We start from the raw sequence: 19656 nt of genomic DNA, 5'->3' as shown, positions 1-19656 counted from the left end.
GGGACTACAGGCACGCACCACCATGCCCAGCTAATTTTTGTATTTTTAGTAGAGACAGGGTTTCACCTTGTTGACCAGGATGGTCTCGATCTCTTGACCTCGGCCTCCCAAAGTGCTGGGATTATAGGCGTGAGCCACAGCACCTGGCCCTCTCTGGTTTCTTATGTTGCTACTGTCACTCATTTTGTTTATATAGAAGCATATGTGTCTCTATAAAAGCATACATAATTCAGTACTTTGTTTCTGTGATTCTTTTGAACAAATTATCTGTTGGATCAATTAAAAATAAGAAAAATTAAAACCTGATTTTACCTGCACTTTTTTCTTCTGTGATGCATTTTCCTTATTTACATAGATTTGAGTTCTGACCTTTATTATTTTTCTTCTCTCTAAAGACTTCTTTTTACACTTTCTTGCAAGGCAAGTCACTGGCAACAAATTCCCTTGATTTTTGTTTTTATGAGAAAGTATTTCTTCTTCACTTTTGAAAGAAAATTTTGCAGGTATTAGTATTTTATGTTGGGTTGTTGGGTTTTTTTTTTTCTCTTAACACTTTGAGTATTTCACTCCACTCTCTTTCTTGCATTGTTTGTGAGAATCAAATCTAATTCTTATGTTTGTTCCTGTATAGATATGGTATGTTTTTCCTTTAGCTTCTTTCAAAAATTTTTCTTTATCTTTAGTTTTCTGTAATTTTGAGAATTATATGCCTAAATATAGTTTTTTTGTCTGTTTGTTTGGTTTGGTTTTTGACGTTTAGATTGGTGGGTGTTCTCTGAGCTTCCTGGATCTGTGGTTTATGTCTGACATTAGTTTGGGGAAATTCTTTTGTCATTGTTTCAGAAATTTCATGTATTCCTCTTTTTCCTATCCTTCTGGAATTTCCATTACACATGTTATGCCTTTTGAGTTGTCCTACAGTTCTTGGATACTCTGTTCTAGGTTTTGTTTTCTTTTGTTTTTTCTGTTATTTTTCTTCTTGCTTTTCAAATTTGGTGGTTTCTATAGAGTTAACCACAAGCTTAGATTCTAACCTAAGCTGTGTCCAGCCTACATTAAGTCCATCAAAATTATATCTCATTTCTGGTAGTGTTTCTAATCTTTATCATTTCTTTTTGGTTCGTATAATTTTTGTCTCTTTATATTGCCCATCTGTTCTTGCAGTCTGTGTACTTTATCCATTAGAACCCTTAGCATCTTAATCATAATCATTTTAAAATTCCTAGTCTGATAATTCCATCATCCCTGCCACACTGAACTATATTTTGCTGTTTGCTGTGCTCTTCAAACTGGATTTTGCCTTTGACTATCTTGTAACTTTTTCTTGATAACCAGATACGTGTTACTGAATGAAAAGATCTGCTGTAAATAGGCCTTTAGTCATGTTATACTGAGGTACAAGGGAATGGGGAAGCATTCTGTAATCTTATCTGGAGGTCTCAGTCTTTCAGAAAGCCTGTACCTCTGCCCTGTAAACTTCACAAGTACCTCTCAGTCTCTACAGTATCCCCTTACTTGAAACAGGTTGGCTAAACTGGTCTGGAGTTTGTTTTGCCTTTTGCCCAGGTCTGTTTTGCTCTGATAAAGCTCCAGCAGGATAGGCTGTAGTTGATCTAATTTATTCTTAAGGTAGCCTTATTAGGAACAGAATGCTTTGGTGTATTTCACAATGGTTCCTTTTCTCCTTCCATTGCCTGAGGCATGAAATTTATCTCCAATATTCAGAGGAGGTTTTTCTTAAATATTCACTGTGAAAACCTGATCAACCTCTTGGAGGTAAAAGTTTGCAGATGCTTGATTACTGGATTCCCCTGGAGTTTATCTCAGACTTGTTCACTCTGAACCTCTTTTAATTCATCAGTTATAATTTATTTCCCTGCTTTGAATCTTAGGGAGGTTTGTGCTTGGGAGTTTCCACTCCAGCAAGCTACAATTCTCTGTACTTGCCTGTTGGTCTCTCCAAAGTTTGGTGGGGGGCTGTAATTTTGCCCCTGACCTTAACACTGACAGATCCTAAGAAGAGCTGTTGATTTTTCAATTTTTTTTTTCAGCTTTTCTCTTCTAGGACTAGTGTTGACATATAGCTTCTTACATGCTGGACCAGAAACCAGAAGTCCTAGCTCTTTTGAAAAAATTAATCTACTTAACAGTCTTTTGCAGAGCACAGGTTCTTTTATGGATAATATGTTTGGTGCCAAGTCTAAGAACTTTGCTTTGCCCTAGATCTGAAAGCTTTTGTTGCTCTTTTTCTCAAATGTTTTGTATGTTTGTTTTACATTTTTAAATCTGTGATCCATTTTGAGTTGATTTTTCTGTAAGACATGAGGCTTAGCTTGATGTTGATTTTTAAAAAATTTGTTTTAATTGTAGTAAAATGCACATAAGATTAAATTTACCATTTTATCCATTTTTAAGAGTACAGTTGAATGGCATTAAGTATATTCACACTGATGTGCAGCCATCAACACTAGCCATCCACAGAACTCTGAAACTCTATACCCATTAAACACTACCACCTCATTTCCTTTTCCTTCTAATTCCTGATATCCACAGTTCTACTTTCTGTCACTGAATTTCAGAACTATAGGGACCTTTATGAAAGTGAAATCTTACAGTATTTGTCTAGTTTGAGGTCTTTTTTAATTTTTAATTTTACATAGTAATTTTAACAGTACATGTGGGTAACATGAGATATTTTGATACAGGCATGCAAAGTGTAATAATCACATCAGAGTAAATGGGGTATTCATCACCTCATGCATTTATCTTTTGTGTTATAAATAGTCCAGTTATATTTTAGTTATTTTTAAATGTACAATTAAATTATTTTTTATTGTAATCACCCTGTTGTGCTAGCAAATGCTGGTTCTTATTCATTCTTTCTGTTTTTAATTTTATTTTTATTTCCCCGCTTCTCACAACCCATCCCTCACCCCCACCGACCTTCAAGCGTCTGGTAGCCATCCTTCTCTCTCTCCTCCTCATGAATTCAGTTGTTTTAATTTTTACCTTCCACAAATAAGTGAGAACATGTGTGCTTCTTATTTCACTTAAAATAATAACCTCCAGTTCCATCTATGTTATTGCAATGACAGGATCTCATTCTTTTTTATGGCTGAATAGTGCTCCGTTTTATACATGTACCACATTTTCTTTATCCATTCATCTGTTGATGGACACTTAAGTTGATTCCATATCTTGGCTATTGTGAATAGAACTGCAGTAAACATGGGAATGCAGATATCTGTTTGACAAACTGATTTCCTTTCTTTGGTCTAATACCTAGCAGTGTGATTCCTGGATCATATGGTATCTCTACTTTTAGATTTTTGAGGAGCCTCCAAACTATTCTCCATCATGATTGTGCACCAACCACTGTGTCCCACTAAAAGTATATGTGGGTTCTCTTTTCTCCCCATTCTTGCCAGCATTTGTTATTGAGTATTTTTCTGTGACTGGCTTCTTTTACTTAGCATAATGTCTTCAAGGTTCATTGTACATTGTACTTCAAGGTACATTGTAGCATGCATCAGAATGTTTTTCTTTTTTATGTCTGAATAATATTCTTTTGTATGTGTGTATAATATTTTTTGTCCACTTATCCATCAGTTGGGTTGCTTCCACTTTTTGGTTATTGTAAATAATGCTGCTCTGAACATTCGTGTACAAACATCTGTTCTACTCTGTGCATTTATTCTTTTTGACATATACTCAGAAGTGGAACTGCTGGATCATATGGTAATATATGGTAATATTAATATTTTTGATGAACCACCATACTGTTTTCCATAACAGCTACACCATTTTACATCCCCACCAGCAGTATACAAGGATTCCACTTTCTTCACATCTTCATTAACACTTGTTATTTTCTGGGTTTTTGTATGTTTTTTCTTTTTCATGGTAGCTGTCCTAATGGATGTGAGGTAGTATTCTTTTTTCTTTTTTTTAATTGTGAGAGTCTGATTGCTTTCCTCCATTTAATCACTTTCAATTTTTCAAAACTCAGGCATATTTGAGTGAGTTTATTTCCAGGTTCTTAGTCATGCTCCGTTGATGTGTGTTTCTGTCCCTCTGCTAATAGTAGCGTAATGACTAACTTCATAAAATAAATTGGGAAGTTTTCTCTCATCTTCTGTTTTCTGTAAAGCAATGTATAGAATTGGTTTTTAATTTTTTTATTATACTTTAAGGTCTGGGGTACATGTGCAGCACGTGCAGGATTGTTACATAGGTATAGTTCTTAAATGTTTAGTCAAAATCTCTAGTGAAAACATCTGGGCATTTACATTCAATTTTAAACTTTTGTTAGTCAAACTTGTATCAACATATTGAGAGTGAAAAGGTAAAATCACTCTGAGAGAAGAAGTGAGAGAAGATAGCTGCAATGTAACTAAATGAAGATTTGTATTTGAGATAAAGATATTTTACAGATTTCTAAGAAGCCAATAGAAATTTGGGCAAAAAGCATAATCAGGCATTTCATAGAAAGGAATTGTGTTCAAAAACCTGCAGAAACTCATTAAAACTTGTTAGTTTTCAGGGAAAGGCAAATTAAGACAACCTTCTACATACTCACTAGAATTGGCAAAACTTGAGTTTCCTGCTACGGGCAGTTACAGCTATATGCTCTGAAGACTGAAGTGTTACTCACAACTTCATGTTATGTTCTCTCTTCTTTGATGATGTAGAAAGAGCATTTAATTCAGACTAGGGATTTGGAGAAATTAGACAATATTTTTTGGAGTGTGTGCTCTCTCTTACGTTTTTGAAACACTCTCTACAACCCATAGAAAAGTCTTCCTTCTTAGGGGAAAAGACTCTTCTTTGGCCTTTATTGTCTTAATAGATGCCTTTTTAGGTACTCCGGTGACTTTTGGTTCTAAACAATGTGATTGTTTTAGATGTTTCTGTGTATACTACTTATTCTTGTTGTTCAGTTACTTCTTTAAACTTTGTGCTTTGAGTTTCACAAAATTCTTAAGGATGCCTAGTTTGAACTGTAGTAGCTCTGGAGTAAGGTGAGTTTCTGACCCTCACTCCTATTTGATTTCATAAAGTTCCTTTTTTGATCTTAAAAGCACAAGGCTAAAATAAGATTATTTGGAGTAAGATTTTAATTAAATTCATATTATATTCCATTGCCATTGTTACTTGAATGTGTGTATGGGTGGATAGTATGGCTCCATAGGTCATTGCCTTTTGGTTTTGACTAAATCAAAAAGGTATTCCTGATCATTTACTTATTAGAGTTTACATTAGAATATTGTTAGGATCTAGACCCTCCAAGCTTTAGGCTACAATCCTCTCATATTGCTTACAGATAAATACTCTAACACTGATTCTCCCTAGGGTTGTAGGAGTAGCCTTATCTGTGCTTTTAAATCAGTATTCTGCACGTGGACTAATAGTTTCTCAAGATGATCCACGAAAATAACATGTTTTTTCATTAGTTTGGGAAATGGTGTATGGGATAGCTCTCCAACCCACTCTTAAATGGATACAATGCATGTTCGCATATTAAGGCTATGTTCAGTGGCTCATGCCCTAATCCTAACACTTGGGAAGCCAAGGCAGGTGGATCACTTGAGTCCAGGAGTTTGAACCAGCCTGGCCAACATGGTGAAGCCCTATCTGTACTAAAAATATAAAATTAGCTAGGCATGGTGGTATGCACTTGTAATCCCCAATACTCAGAGGCTGAGGCAGGAGAATCACTTGAACCTCGAGGGCAGAGGTTGCAGTGAGCCAAGATCTAGCCATTGCACTCCAGCCTGGGGCGACAGAGTGCGAGACTCTGTTTCAAAAAAAAAAAAGTTTTGTTACAGGAAAGGGGTCTCAATCCAGACCCCAAGAGAGGGTTCTTGGATTGGATCTAATGCAATAAATAATTCAGGGCAAGTCCATAGTGAAAAGTGAAAGCGAGTTTATTAAGAAAGTAAAGGAATCAAACAATGGCTACTCCATAGACAGAGAAGCTCTGAAGGCTGCTGGTTGCACGTTTTTATAGTTATTTCTTGATAATACGACAAATAAGGGATGGATTATTCATGTCTCCCATTTTTTAGACCATATACGGTAACTTCCTGATGTTCCCATGGCATTTGTTAACTGTTAACGGTGTGGGTCGGAGTGTGGCAGTGAGGATGACCACAGGTTACTCTTGTGGCTGTTTTGTTTTTGGTGGGTTTTGGCCTGCTTCTTTACTGCAACCTGTTTTATCAGCAAGGTCTTTATGACCTGTATCTTGTACTAACCTCCTATCTCATCCTGTGACTTAGAATGTCTGGGAATGCAGCCCAGTAGGTTTCAGCCTCATTTTACTCAGCTCCTATTTAAGATGGAGTAAATAGTTCACACGCCTCTGACAGTTTCATGATCAGTCTTGTATTGTAAGGATAGGGGAACTTAATCCTTAATTTAAAATTGTATTTTAAACAATATTAAAATCCTGGCTCATTTTATTTAACCCAGCAATTCCTAAATTTACTTGATTGTTAGCCACTATTTCCCTGGGTTACCTGCGGATATTAGGAGGAACAGTCTTTACAAAGTGAACTTCTAGGATACTGGCAATATGTCAATAACCTGACTTACTTCGCAGTTTTCTATTGGTTCCAGGCTGTCATATAGTTGGCCTCTGACATTTTCATACAAACTTTATACTTGACAACGGACTCCTGCTTATGTTATATTATAATTCCTTACCAACTATAATATATAAATGCCTTATCTGTGCCTGTGATTCTTGATTTTAAGTGAAGAACAGTAAGATATTAGCTTAGTCACTTTTTTTGGTGGTGGGGACCAGATACTGAGATACTGATCACTTTGCTGTCCAAGTAAAATCTAGAAAGGAATGAATCTGCTTGTATCATGGTTGATGGCAGTCTACCCAAAAGACTGTCAGTTTTATATATATTTTAGATGTAAGCCCTGTAAGAATAACAGATGACCTCTTTTGTCTCTTTATGCTCACCTCTGAGGCAGTCATTATACTTTTTTTTTCTTTTTTAGAGATAAGGTCTTGCTCTGTCATCCAGGCTGGAGTGCAGTGGCACGATCATAGTTCACTGTAGCCTCAGACTTCCGGCTCTAGCAATTCTCGTGCCTCAACATCCCACATAGCTGGATGTATAGGCACATATCACCACACCTGGCTTATGTATTTTATTTTATGTTTTGTAGAGGCAGGGTTTTGCTTTGTTGTCCAAGTTGGTCTCAAACTCCTGACTTCAAGCAGTCCTACTGCCTTGGCCTCCCAAAGTGCTGGGATTATAGGTGTGAGCTATAGCTCCCAGCACAAACTTTTAAGTATAGCCCAGGAGACATGCTGTGCCATAGACATACACTGTCCAGCACAGTAGCCACTAGTTACATGTAGCTTTTGAATACTTGAAATGTGGCCAAATCAAATCGAGATGTGTTTTAAGTATAAAATACACATTGGATTTCAAAGACTTAGTATGAAAAAGATCTAAAATATCTCCATAATGTTTATATTCATTGCATATTAAAGTGTTAATATTTTGACATATTAAAATACTTTACTAAATGTAATATATGTTTTACTTGTTAATGTACTAGGTAATTTAAGATTTCTGTGGTTTGTATTATATTTCTATTGGATAGTGAGAGTGTAGTGATAGTGTTAGTTTACCCATGAACTAACAGGTCTTAGAGACTCAACCTGATTTTCTAGGTTGTTAGAAAGCTTTCTCGTCTAGGGAAAAATTCTGGTATTTTGCAGTTTTTCTGTGTGGGTGTGTTTTTTAAACTATTGACCGAAAAACAAATGATTCCTTATCCATAATATTGCTTTGAAGTAACCCAAAAAGAGAATACTACCAGACATTCCTAAATAGCATTATGCTTTAAAGCACAGGGAGAAAAATGAAAAATCTAGACGTTTTTAACTATATCCTTAATAAATTATTTTACCTATTTCTACTAATAACTCTTCTATCTTTAAAAATATATCAGTTTGATATCTTCTCTAAAGCATCATTTGAACATTGAGGAGATCAATGCATAATTTTTTAATCTCCTGAGATAGTGTACTCCTTTATAGATTGAAATGCTTTTAGGTCAGATTTTCCTTCCTTTGGTTCTCTTATTGCCTTGTGGAAGAGAATTTTAATATTAACTATCAAATTGGTTTTGTATTTTTTTGCCTTTGGTATAAGAAAAATTCTGTGATTCTTGAGTTTAAGTGGAGGACTGTAGGACCTTGAACTTGGTGACTTTCTTTTTGGATCAAATTTGGGATACTGAACCCTTTACTGCCCTAATAAACTCTTAACTCTAGAAAAGAGTAATAAGTCATATCTTATAAGTATACCTGTAGGCCATTTTAACTACAGTTTTAAGAAATGTTCTCATTAATTTATATGAGACACTGGCATAGTACTTAATCTGACCATTAAGCATCATTGCTTGGATATGCCATCTTAATGGAATTCTCATTTTAACTTCAGCTCTTTAAACCGTTTCCATTTTGGTTTTCTTTTTTATAGTCTCAGTTAAGTACCTAATACCATGGGTTAGTCTAATGCTTTTCAGTTAAAAAAAAAGACTTGGACATACATAGCTTGTCACCTATTGGTGACAAGTAAGGTACATTCAAAAAAGTGAAGTCACTTACATGTATCCCCTTGTTTTTCTCCATTTAAAGATCTGCCTTATATCTGACACAACTACATGGATATATAACTTCTGAAACTATGCTGTAGGGGAAGAAGAGTTGTTTTCTCCATTACACAATCCAGTGATGTTATCTTGCCCATGTTTTAGATTCTTTTTAAATGTTTGTAAGTATACAAACTGAATAATAAAAAGTTTAAAAAGCTTTTTAAATGTTTGAAAAGAAACTAAAGACTTAACTTTTCATCTCCCAGAAAGAACAGTTATCTTTATGGATGAGTCGCAGTGCATACAGCTGTCTCATGTTTCATTTCATTATTTTTGTGGGGATTGTTTCCTGTTCTGTAGACCAGGTAAATTTGCCCATATTTGAAACCTGCAACTGCCTCGAAAGGTTCAGCACTAGAGGTCATTGACCTTTAATTTATCTTTTTTACTGACAATACATAATGTTTCTATGGATAAGGAAGTTCCAGAATGGCGAGACGGGGGCACAAAATGTTCTTCTTGATTAAAATCCCAGTGTAAAATAGAGGCATTATTATCAGACATAATCGTAACATTTTTAACTGCATAATGGAGCCAAGTAAAAACCAATGTGTGACCTTGTACAAGTCATTTTTTGTTCTTAATTTGTAAATGAAAGGGTTTGACTAGATTTAGTTTTATGTAGCATTTATTAAGAACCTGTTACATGCTTGTTATTACAGTATGGCTTCTTATATCAATGTTAAATCTTTATTAAAAAACTCTGGAGGAGATGTAGTGGTTGCAGAATTGGAATTCTTCCCTTTTTTTTTTTTTTTTTTTTGAGACAATTTAGTTTTGCTGGCTCTTGTTGCCCAGGCTGGAATGCAATGGCGCCATCTCGGCTCACTGCAACTTCTGCCTCTGCCTTCTGGGTTCAAGCGATTCTCCTGCCTCAGCCTCCCAAGTAGCTGGGATTACAGCCATGCATCGCCACATCTGGCTAATTTTGTATTTTTAGTAGAAACGGGGGTTTCTCCATGTTGGTGAGGCTGGTCTTGAACTTCTGACCTCCTCTGCCTCTCAAAGTTTTGGGATTACAGGCATGAGCCACCATGCCCAGCCAGAATTCGTCCTTTCAAGACCATATTTTTGGATCCTGCCATATTTGCCATGGTGTTTCTTACTAGATAAATTTATTTGAAGATTTCTTTTTAGCTTTAAGGAATATATTATATGTGCATATGCTTTCCTGTTATTTGACATGTTTGAGTCTTGTTGACTCTTTCAGTTTTTAATATTAATATCAACCTGAAAATGTTTGCATGAAGAATACTGGGAAAGTACATGGATTGAGACTAAAGAGAGCAGCACAATTTGTTTAGTACTCTGCCTCCCCAAAATACAGATTTTTACAATCCTGTTAGAGCAAATTAGCTATTTTTGAATATTATATGGTAAAATTCAGCATTTGGAGCAGCCAGCAATCATATAAGGAAAGATACCTATACATGGAAGGACAGCAAAAAAGGAAAATAACTCATTAGAAAGCAAAAATTAGTCACTATATTCTAAACTTTCAAGTAATAGTCTTTTTGTATCACTTAGTGGTAGCTAAGGTAAATACCAATTAACAGTGACATTAATTAAAGTGGCTCAATCTTTGATTCTTAGTTTTGTATATAGCCTTCTCTTGTAAATTTTAAGTGTTTCACAGTTTACATCAACGTCAGAAGGTTTTTAGGTCTCAAACTCTAGCCCCTTAGCTGTAGATCGTACATATTTTATTTACTTTTCCTTTTAAAAGGATCTACTAAGTCCTTCCCCTCTTTTAACTTCTTTTTTTCTTTTTTAGAGATGGGGTCTTGCTATGTTGACCAGGCTGGTCTTGAACTCCTGGCCTCAAGCAATCACTTCCTTAACAGGCGTAAGCCACCACACCCAGCCCCTTTGTTTAGCTTTTCATTGTAAAAGAATTTCAAATATATATAAAATGAGAGAAAAGACAATGAACTCTCAGGTCTTTATTATTCAACTTTAACAATTAGTTTTGTAGCTAACCTTATTTATCTATACCCCTTCATGGGTTATTTTGAAGGGAATCCCAGACATCATATCATTTTTACAGTTTGTTTGAATCAGTATCCTTATAGCTACTGGTTGTTATTTCTTAAACTCTAGATCCCTTTAAAAATTTTTTCTTACAATTTTTTATTTGTTGAAGAAACTGGATCCTTTGTCCTCTGGAATTTCCCACCGTCTGTTTTTTACTGATGTTATCTTCATATAGCATATTCTTCTTCCCCTTTATTACTATAAATTGGTAGAGATATGTTTTAATATTTCCGCAAGAATACTTTGTAGGTGGTGGTGTGTACTTACATTGGGAGGCTGAGCTCCTTTTACTTTAATGGAACATACTTCCTTGACTATACTGAAGTGGATATAATGTTGCTCTAGGGAGAGATGTTTTTCTTTTCAGGGCATCTGAGGCAAAATTCATTCTAGGTTCTATTCTTCTTTTTTTTTTTCTTTTTTTTTTTTCATAATAAAGAAAGGAAGAAAAAAGAAAGAGAGAAAGAGAGAGGAAGAGAAAATGGGAGAGAGAACGGGAATCTTGCTCTATTGCCCAGGCTAGAATGCAGTCTAAAAATGGGTATTAAAAACCTCTTTTATACCAATAAATGTGCTTAAAAATGGAGACAGGAAGGAATAAGGGAGGAAAATAACAAAAAAGCAGCCAACCAGTATTTCATTTAAACCTGTGAAATGCTATGCAATTGCTGAGGAGTGATTTACTTCCAATTTTGTGGTCACTTTTAGAATAGGTGTGATGTGATACTGAGAAAAATGTGTGTTTTGTGGATTTGGGGTGGAGAGTTCTGTAAATGTTTATTAAGTTTACTTATTCCAGGTATGAGTTCAAGTCCTGGATATCCTTGTTAATTTTCTGTCCCATTGATGTGTTTAATATTGACAATGTAGTGCTAAAGTCTCCCACTATTATTATGTGGGAGTCTAAGTCTCTTTGTAAGTCATTAAGAACTTGCCTTATGTATCTGGGTGCTCCTGTATTGGGTACATATATATTTAGGATCATTAGCTCTTCTTGTTTCATTGATCCTTTTACCATTATGTAATGTCCTTCTTTGTCTCTTTTGGTCTTTGTAGCTTTAAAGTCTGTTTTATCAGAGACAAGAATTGCAACTCTTGTGTTTTTTTTCCTCTCCATTTGGTTGGTAAATCTTCCTCCATCCCTTTGTTTTGAGTCTTTGTGTATCCTTGCATGTGAGATTGGTCTGGATGCAGCATACCGATGGGCTTTGGCTTTTTATCCAATTGGATGTCTGTGTCTTTTGATTGGGGCATTTAGCCCATTTAAATTTAGGATTGATATTGATATATATGAGTTTAATACTGTCATTGAATGCTGGCTGGCTGTTTTGCCCATTAGTTGGTGTAAATTCTTCATTATGGTAATGCTCTTTACCTTTTTGTATGTTTTTGGAATAGCTGACACTAGTTGTTCCTTTCTATGTGTAATGCTTCTTTCAGAAGCTCTTGTAAAGCAGGCCTGGTGGTGATGAAATCTCTGAGTACTTGCTTGTTCACAAAAAATTCTATTTTTCCTTCCCTTCTGAAGCTTAGTTTGGCTGGATATGAAATTCTGGGTTGAAAGTTCTTTTCTTTAAGAATGTTGAATATTGGCCCCCACTCTCTTCTGGCTTGTAGGGTTTCTGCTGAGAGATCTGCTGTGAGTTTGATAGGCTTCCCTTTGTGGGTAACCTGACCTTTTTCTCTGTCTGCCCTTAGTATTTTCTCCTTCATTTCAACCCTGGTGAATCTAACAGTTATGTGCCTTGGGGTTGCTCTTCCTGAGGAATATCTTTGTGGTGTTTTCTGTATTACCTGGAATTGAGTATTGTCCTGCCTTGCTAGGTTGGGAAAGTTTTCCTGGATAATATCCTGAAGAATATTTTCCAGCTTGGATTCATTCTCTTCATCACATTCAGATACTCATATGAAATGTAGATTAGGTCTTTTCACATAGTCCCATATTTCTTGGAGACTTTGCTCATTCCTTTTTAGCCTTTTTCTCTAAACTTGTCTCATTTTATTTCATTAATTTGGTCTTCGACTTCCGATATCCTTTATTCTGCTTGATAATTCACCTGTTAAAACTTGTGCATACTTCGTGAAGTTCTCATATTGCGTTTTTCAGCTCTATTAATTCACTTATATTCCTCTCTAAATTGTCTATTCTCATTAGCATTTCATCAAACCTTTTTTTCAAGGTTCTTAGTTTCTTTGCATTGGGTTAGAACATGTTCTTTTAGCTCACAGAAGTTTCTTATTTTCCACCTTCTGAGGCCTGATTCTGTCAATTCATCACACTCATTCTCCATCAGGCCTTGTTCTGTTGCTGATGAGGAGCTGCGATCCCCCGTAAGAGGAGAGACATTCTGATTTCAGGTTTTTTCAGTCTTTTTGCACTGGTTTCTTCCCATCTTTGTGGATTTACCCACCCGTCGTCTTTGTAATTGCTGACTTTCAGATTGGGTCTCTGAGTGGACATCCAGCTTGTTGGTGATGAAGCTTTTTCTTTTTCTTAGTTTTTCTTTGGCGGATTCCCCTCCCCCACAGAGCTGGACCTTCCCAGATTCAGCTGTGCTTGCTGTGAAACTCTCAATCTTCAGCGCTTCCAATTGCTGTTTTTTTTGTGGGGGCACTGCGCCGGCTGAAACAGCAGCATTGAGATTCATGGCGCTTTTCTGTCCAGGAATCTCCCGGTCTGGCTCCCTGCTTCAGTACCCCCCTTCAATCAGCTGAATGGGTGACTCTGCCTTCCCAGAGCTCCAAACACCAACTAAAAGGGCATCGAGTTCCATATACTCCATACTGAGAACTGCCGTGCCAGCCAAAGGAGTCATGCTGGCGACCCGTGGGGCTCCTCCGCTGGAATCTCCTGGTCCATGGGCAACAAAAATTCGTCTGGAAGTGTGGTGTCCACTCAGTCTCTGCGCTTTCACTGGGAGCTACAATCCTGAGCTGCTGCTAATTGGCCATCTTGGATCTCTCTCCCTGGTTTTTTCTTATACTCCCCCCTCCCCCCACCACAGTCCTCGCCTTTGAACTTTAGGTTAGGGATTGTTGGGAAGAGACTATTACCCACCTGCTGTATGCTTCTAAATTATTTAGTTAAGAATATAGAAACTAAATGACTATTCCGAATAGTAGCAAATACAGTATATCTATAAAAGTTTTTCCCATCTCTTTAGGTTTCCTGCAGTACATACAGCCACCATCGCTATAGGGAAGGTTCACCTAGCATTGCTGTATCAAGTTCTGAATATATCATTGCCCGTTTGTTCCTAGGCTTTCTTGAACATTTTGCAAAGACTTAATAAATGATATTTATAACATCACAGTTTTCTGGACTTGGAACTAATTCAGCACTAGCAAGGCCATTCTCATCATGGGGGTGAGAAAGCTCAGATGCACTTAAGTGATATATTTGCTTCTAGTATTCCAGAATCCTTGAAAATCCATCTTCCTGTGACCCACCCCTTAAATCTGTTTTAATATCCTTTGACTTGTATGGTTCTAATATAAAGTTTGTGTCAAAGACCATGATCCAAATACTTTTTTCCACACTGCTGTCTCTAGCTTGCTTCCCTTTCTCTCCCTTCTCTCTTTCTTCCATCCTTCCTTTTATTGATCACATGTTTATAATTGCCTAATGTGTACCAGGCAAAGTGCTAGACTCAGGAAGCAAGTTAACTAGACATAGGCCTGTGTACAAGGGAAAGGTTGGCCCACTGGGACATTTAATTATTGATATAAAAAATAACTGTCACGTCACACATAGAATCCAGGAAAAGTCAACCCCCAAATGTGAAAAGCAAAAGTTAAGAAGAAAATAAAATATCTTTCTGAGCTCACGATAAGATTTCTTTAAATACATCAAACGTAATTTTCATAAAGAAAAATATTAATAAGTTTGACTACATTAAAATAACTTTCTGTAGGATAATGAACACTGTAAAAAAAAAAAGCAACATGCTGCTGATGGTGAGAAGTTATTTGTAACTCAGGTAGTTGACAAAAGATTAGTATCTAAGGTATAAGAAGAGCTCCTGTTAGTAAATAAAATAATAAAAACAACCACGTAGAAAATGGGGTAAAGGATATAAGTAGGCAATTCACAGAAGAAAACTTAGTGGTCAGTAAATATATTAAGGTGTTCAACCTCACTGATAAAGAAATGCATTTTAAAACAGCAAAATGTTTCATACTCGTCAGATTAGCAGAAGTCTGTCATTACCTGTTTTGGAGAGGACAGAGAGAAATCAATGTTATATCCAGCCAATGGAGTATGAATTGGCCAAAATTACCTGGAAAGGCAATTTGGCTATAATCAGAAAGTTGAAGATAAGCATATTGTAGTGCTTGTTTTGTATATGTGTCCAAGAAAAAGTCCTGTAATATGAACAACAAAATCTACATACCAAACATTTGTTGCAGTGTTGTACATTACGGTATGGAGCTAGAAATACCATAAGAGTCCATTGTTAAAGAATAAGTAAAGTGGTATGTTCAAACAATGGAATATTATGTATAGTAGTTTGCTAGGGCAGCCACAACAAAGTACCACAGACTTGATGGCTTAAGCAACAGAAATTTATTTTTTATCAGTTCTGGTGGCTTGAGGTCCAAGATAAGGTACCAGCAGGGCTGATTCTTCCTAGCACTGTATCCATTCCATTAAACAGCACCCGGGTTAGGGCTTCAATATACAAATAATGGGGAGGGGTCTGGACACACAATTTAATCCACACTTGTATGTAACAGTTACAATGGATAAACTAGAATGTATCAAAATAGATAAACATCTAATGCCTATTAAGTAATTTTTTTTTTAAAAAAGAATGATACATGTAGCAGAACTTCATGCCTGTGAAGTAAATAAAACTGTTACATTGTTTATGGAGGTAGGCAGCATTTATAGTAAATGTACATACACTCATGGGAATAATAATAGTGGTCACCACTGAGAAAGGAATGGTGGAATGTTATAGGAAAAAAATCCCATGGGGACTTTATCTGTAACGTTTTCTTCCTTAAGGGAAAAAAGCAAAAAGTTCAGGTTTATTAAGACTGGCTAGCAGGTACATAGGTGTTATATTATTCTTTATAACTGTCCTATATATTTGGAACCTGATAATATAAAAAAAAGCAAAGAAAATACTATATCAATGAATGAAGTGCTATTAATAGAAGTTGAAAATTCATTTGAATAATAAGATCTAGTAATCAAATATTAGGCACAAGTTACCTCATGATAAAGTTCATGCTTCTGGTTGAGAGTAGTTTTTATGTTTAGAACAACAATAAAAATCTATAAATCTTTATAGTATCCTATGTCAAAAGCAAGAAGTTTACTTTCCACATATAAAAAAGTTTGAGCTTTTGAAATAACTCATTTGTAGAGCATTGAGTTGCATATACTAGGGAACTTCTAATAATGTAACACAATACATAGCATGTGGCATTTTGTTCTAGAGCAGTGGCTCTCAACTAGGAACATATGGAAATGTGTGGGGTAACTTTGGTTGTCAGAATGACTAGGAAGCACTGCTGGCATTTAGTGAATACCATCTTATGATTCCAAACATCCTATAATGCGTTTGATAAACCCATAAAGTAAAGCAAGATGCCATCCTAAATGTCAGTACCTGGTTGAGAAACATTGGTCTATGGGTTAATTTCCTTTAATGAAAAGTAGATTCTCTAAATTCACAAGAGCAGGCAAGCACTATGAACAATTACTATTTCCAAGGCAACTTGGATTACAGAGAAAAACAGGATTTTTACTTTGGAGTCTGTTGATTAGGCACTAATAATAGCTAAAGGACGTTTTTTTCTTAATTTTATGATCCTAATTTTATTAGGTAAATTAATAACAAAAATTAACCACATAAAATATACTATTCAGTTGCATTTAGTAACTTTATGATGTTATGTAGCCATTACCTCTATCTAGTTCCAGAACATTTTTCATCATCCAAAAGGAATACACATTAAGCAATCACTTCATTTCATCAACCCCAGTCAACCACTTGCCTGCTTTCTGCCTCCCTTGATACAGCTATTCTGGAGATTTCGTATACAGATCATACAATACGTGACCTTTTACATCTGTCTTCTTTCACTTAGCATAAAGTTTTCATGGTTTATCCATATTGTAGCATGTGTTGGTACTTCATTCCTTTTTATGGTTGAATAATATTTCATTTTAATAACATATCACATTTTGTTTATCTGTTCATCACTGTTGATGGCCATTTGGCTTATTTCCTCCATTTGACTCTTGTGAATAGTGCTGCTATGAACATTCAGCAAGTTTGTGGAGAGGTTTTTGTTTGCATACCTATTTTTATTTTTTTGGGTGGAACTGTTAGATGAGGTGGTAATTCTGTGTTTTTGTTTTTTGAGGATGTGTCAGGCTTTTCAATAGCAGCCACACCATGTTTCGTTCCCACAAGCAATGTACAAGGATTCCAATCTCCCCATCCTTGCTAACAGAATCTTTTGCTTTTAAGAAGCAATTTAAATGTCTGCATGGTGTGGTTTTTTATTTTTTATTTCCTTTTTTTCTGGCTACGTCTTTATAGAATTAGCCACTATTATGACTATTATTATTTTTTAAAATAATATAAAATGTTGTTTTATATGAGCAAACAAAAGCAAAAGTACATACTTTTAATATGAGCAAGTATAAGGTAAAAATAAGTTTTGCTATGATGGACTGAGCTAAGTCACAACCTACAAAGAGATCTATAGTCAATGTGTTTTTAAGGGAATTAATTTTTTTATAGGAATAGCTAAGAGTTTGATTTCTCCTGGCAAGGAAAGAATGTAAGAGCTTCTCCTAGTTGATATATTATAGTGTACCTCCCCTATCTCAGGTTTTCTTTGGGTTAAATCTAGTATCTGGCATTCACAGATACCTCTGTTTCTACAACACAAGAAATTTGAATCAAGTATAAAGGAATTGTGAGTCACTCTGACTTCAGAATTGAGGACTCCAAATAAATGTAAAAATAGCATTGAACTTTTGGATAGAGGCTAAACTTGGTGTTGGAAGGGATAAGTGAGAGTCTCCTAGAATATTTTCTGCAGTAAAAAATAGTTTACCAACAATTTGTTGAAACTGGGGAAACAGATTATGAAATGTTTCTGGCAAACAAGATACCTAAAGGTTTTTTTCTGTCCTACTGTTGCTTATATTATATTATATATTATGTATGTTTGGCCCATGACTGCTAATTTATTCTATCTTGTTTAAATTTGAATAGAGGGAAATATTACATGGTATTTTTATAACGTATTTCTTTATGAGAAAGCAGGATTAGACTAAGTTTTTTTTTTTTTAATTTTTAAACACATGTTTCCTAACATTTACTATTTCTTTTGTATAATTACCCTAGATAAGAAAGCTTTATCCAGCCTCACCCTGTAGTTTGATTTAGAGGAAACAAAATATGTTTACTTGAGCTGTATTTTCATTGCTTAACTTTTTATCTGGTTAGTTTTTATCTGCTTTATTGCTGGCATTTTCCCCCTCTTCCCTGCTACTTTATATCAATAACATTCTGATGATATGACTTGATATGTAAATCTTGAAAGATATAGAAAATGAGTAGTTAGCATGTTCCATAAATATAATAGTTATGATGCCACAGCACAATTATGGTACTGATATTTTGTTTTTTAAAATCTAATACCAAAATGCCAGATCGATACTATTTAATTAAAATTTTTATAAAAATAAAAGTTAATCAGCAAAACTGGAAGTTCAATGCTTATCATCAATTATCAATAATCATGAATTTAAATAATTAGAAGAATATTAATGTTGAGCATACATTATCATTGGGACAAAAATTATTTGCAGATAAAATTAGTAATACAGTTTTATTAAAAAATTAAAAATGGCCTCAGAAGCTGCCTGTCTGCTGGTTCCCAAACCACATGTGCCTTCCCTGCCTGGGTCTTGTTGCAATCGCCACCACCACTGCACCATGGCTTTCATCACCAGGCAGTTCATTTACTCTGTGTCCTCCTCATCCACAGCCCTATGCAAGAAAAATCATTGTCAAGCACATAATGGTCATCAGCATCACACAGATTGCTGCAGTGACCAGCCACACAGTAGTGTTGCTAGACCAGACAGAGGACATCTTGGCAGAATATAAAAAGGGAATTGAGAAGAGCCTTGGGAAAGTGGCAAAGAAGTTGTTTGCAGAAAACACTAAGGCTGATGATGAATTTGTGGAGAAAACCCTAAGCAACATATCAACCAGCACAGATGCAGCATCCATAGTTCACAGTACAGACCTGGTGGTAGAAGCCATTGTAGAGAATCTAAAGACAATTGTAGAGAATCAAGCTCTCAAGAGGCTGCACAGGTTTGCGGCTGAACATACAGTTTTTGCCAGTAATACTTCCTCCTTGCAGATTGCAAGCATAGCCAATACTGCCACCAAACAAGACTGATTTGCTGGCCTCCATTTACTCAATCCAGTGCCCCTGATGAAACTTGCAGAGGTCCTTAAAACATCAGTGGTCACTCAAAAGACATTTCAATCTTTGGTAAACTTGAGCAAAACCCTGAGAAAACATCCTGTTTCTTGCAAGGACACTCCTGGGTTTATTATCAGCTGTCTCAGGATTCAACACCTCATGGAAGCAGTCAGGTTGCATATATAAGGTGATGCATCCAAGGAAAACATTGATACCGCTATGAAGGTAGGATCCAGGAACCCCATGGACTCACTTGAGCTTCTAGATTACGTTGGGCTGGATACTGTGAAGTTCATTATGGATGGATTGCATCAATAGATTTCAGACCAGCCCATCCTTGAAAAAGCTGATGGCAAAGAGAAGTCTGAAGAAGGATTGTACGAATACATATGATGCTCAGCTTCTCTGGCTCTGCAAAGAACTCCTGTGAGTGCTTACCAGCCAGCACCCAAAGTTCCT

At 35.8% G+C, this 19656-nt stretch overlaps 1 protein-coding gene across 13 annotated transcripts in view; it reads left to right on the top strand.

The window, feature by feature from the left end:
• The window catches only part of RFX7 (regulatory factor X7), a 166456-nt gene that overhangs the window by 37807 nt on the left and 108993 nt on the right, over window positions 1-19656 (top strand). For 3 of the 13 annotated variants that reach the window (XM_054239682.2, XM_078334276.1, XM_078334274.1), the window contains exon 1: window positions 1-19656. This exon is cut by the window's left edge and continues 16259 nt beyond it. The exons of 8 other annotated variants lie outside the window; for them this stretch is intronic. Coding sequence is in view for 2 of the 5 variants with exons in the window: in XM_054239679.2 (XP_054095654.2) it covers window positions 19499-19623 (125 nt within the window). In the remaining 3 variants the exon portion in view is untranslated. 2 more of the 13 variants (XM_054239679.2, XM_078334272.1) reach the window with 1 other exon arrangement.

This window comes from Callithrix jacchus, chromosome 8, assembly GCF_049354715.1.
Source record: "Callithrix jacchus isolate 240 chromosome 8, calJac240_pri, whole genome shotgun sequence".
NCBI classification, from domain to species: domain Eukaryota; kingdom Metazoa; phylum Chordata; class Mammalia; order Primates; family Cebidae; genus Callithrix; species Callithrix jacchus.
The sequence above is the reverse complement of the archived record's forward strand: the minus strand, read 5'-3'. Positions and strand labels throughout refer to the sequence as shown.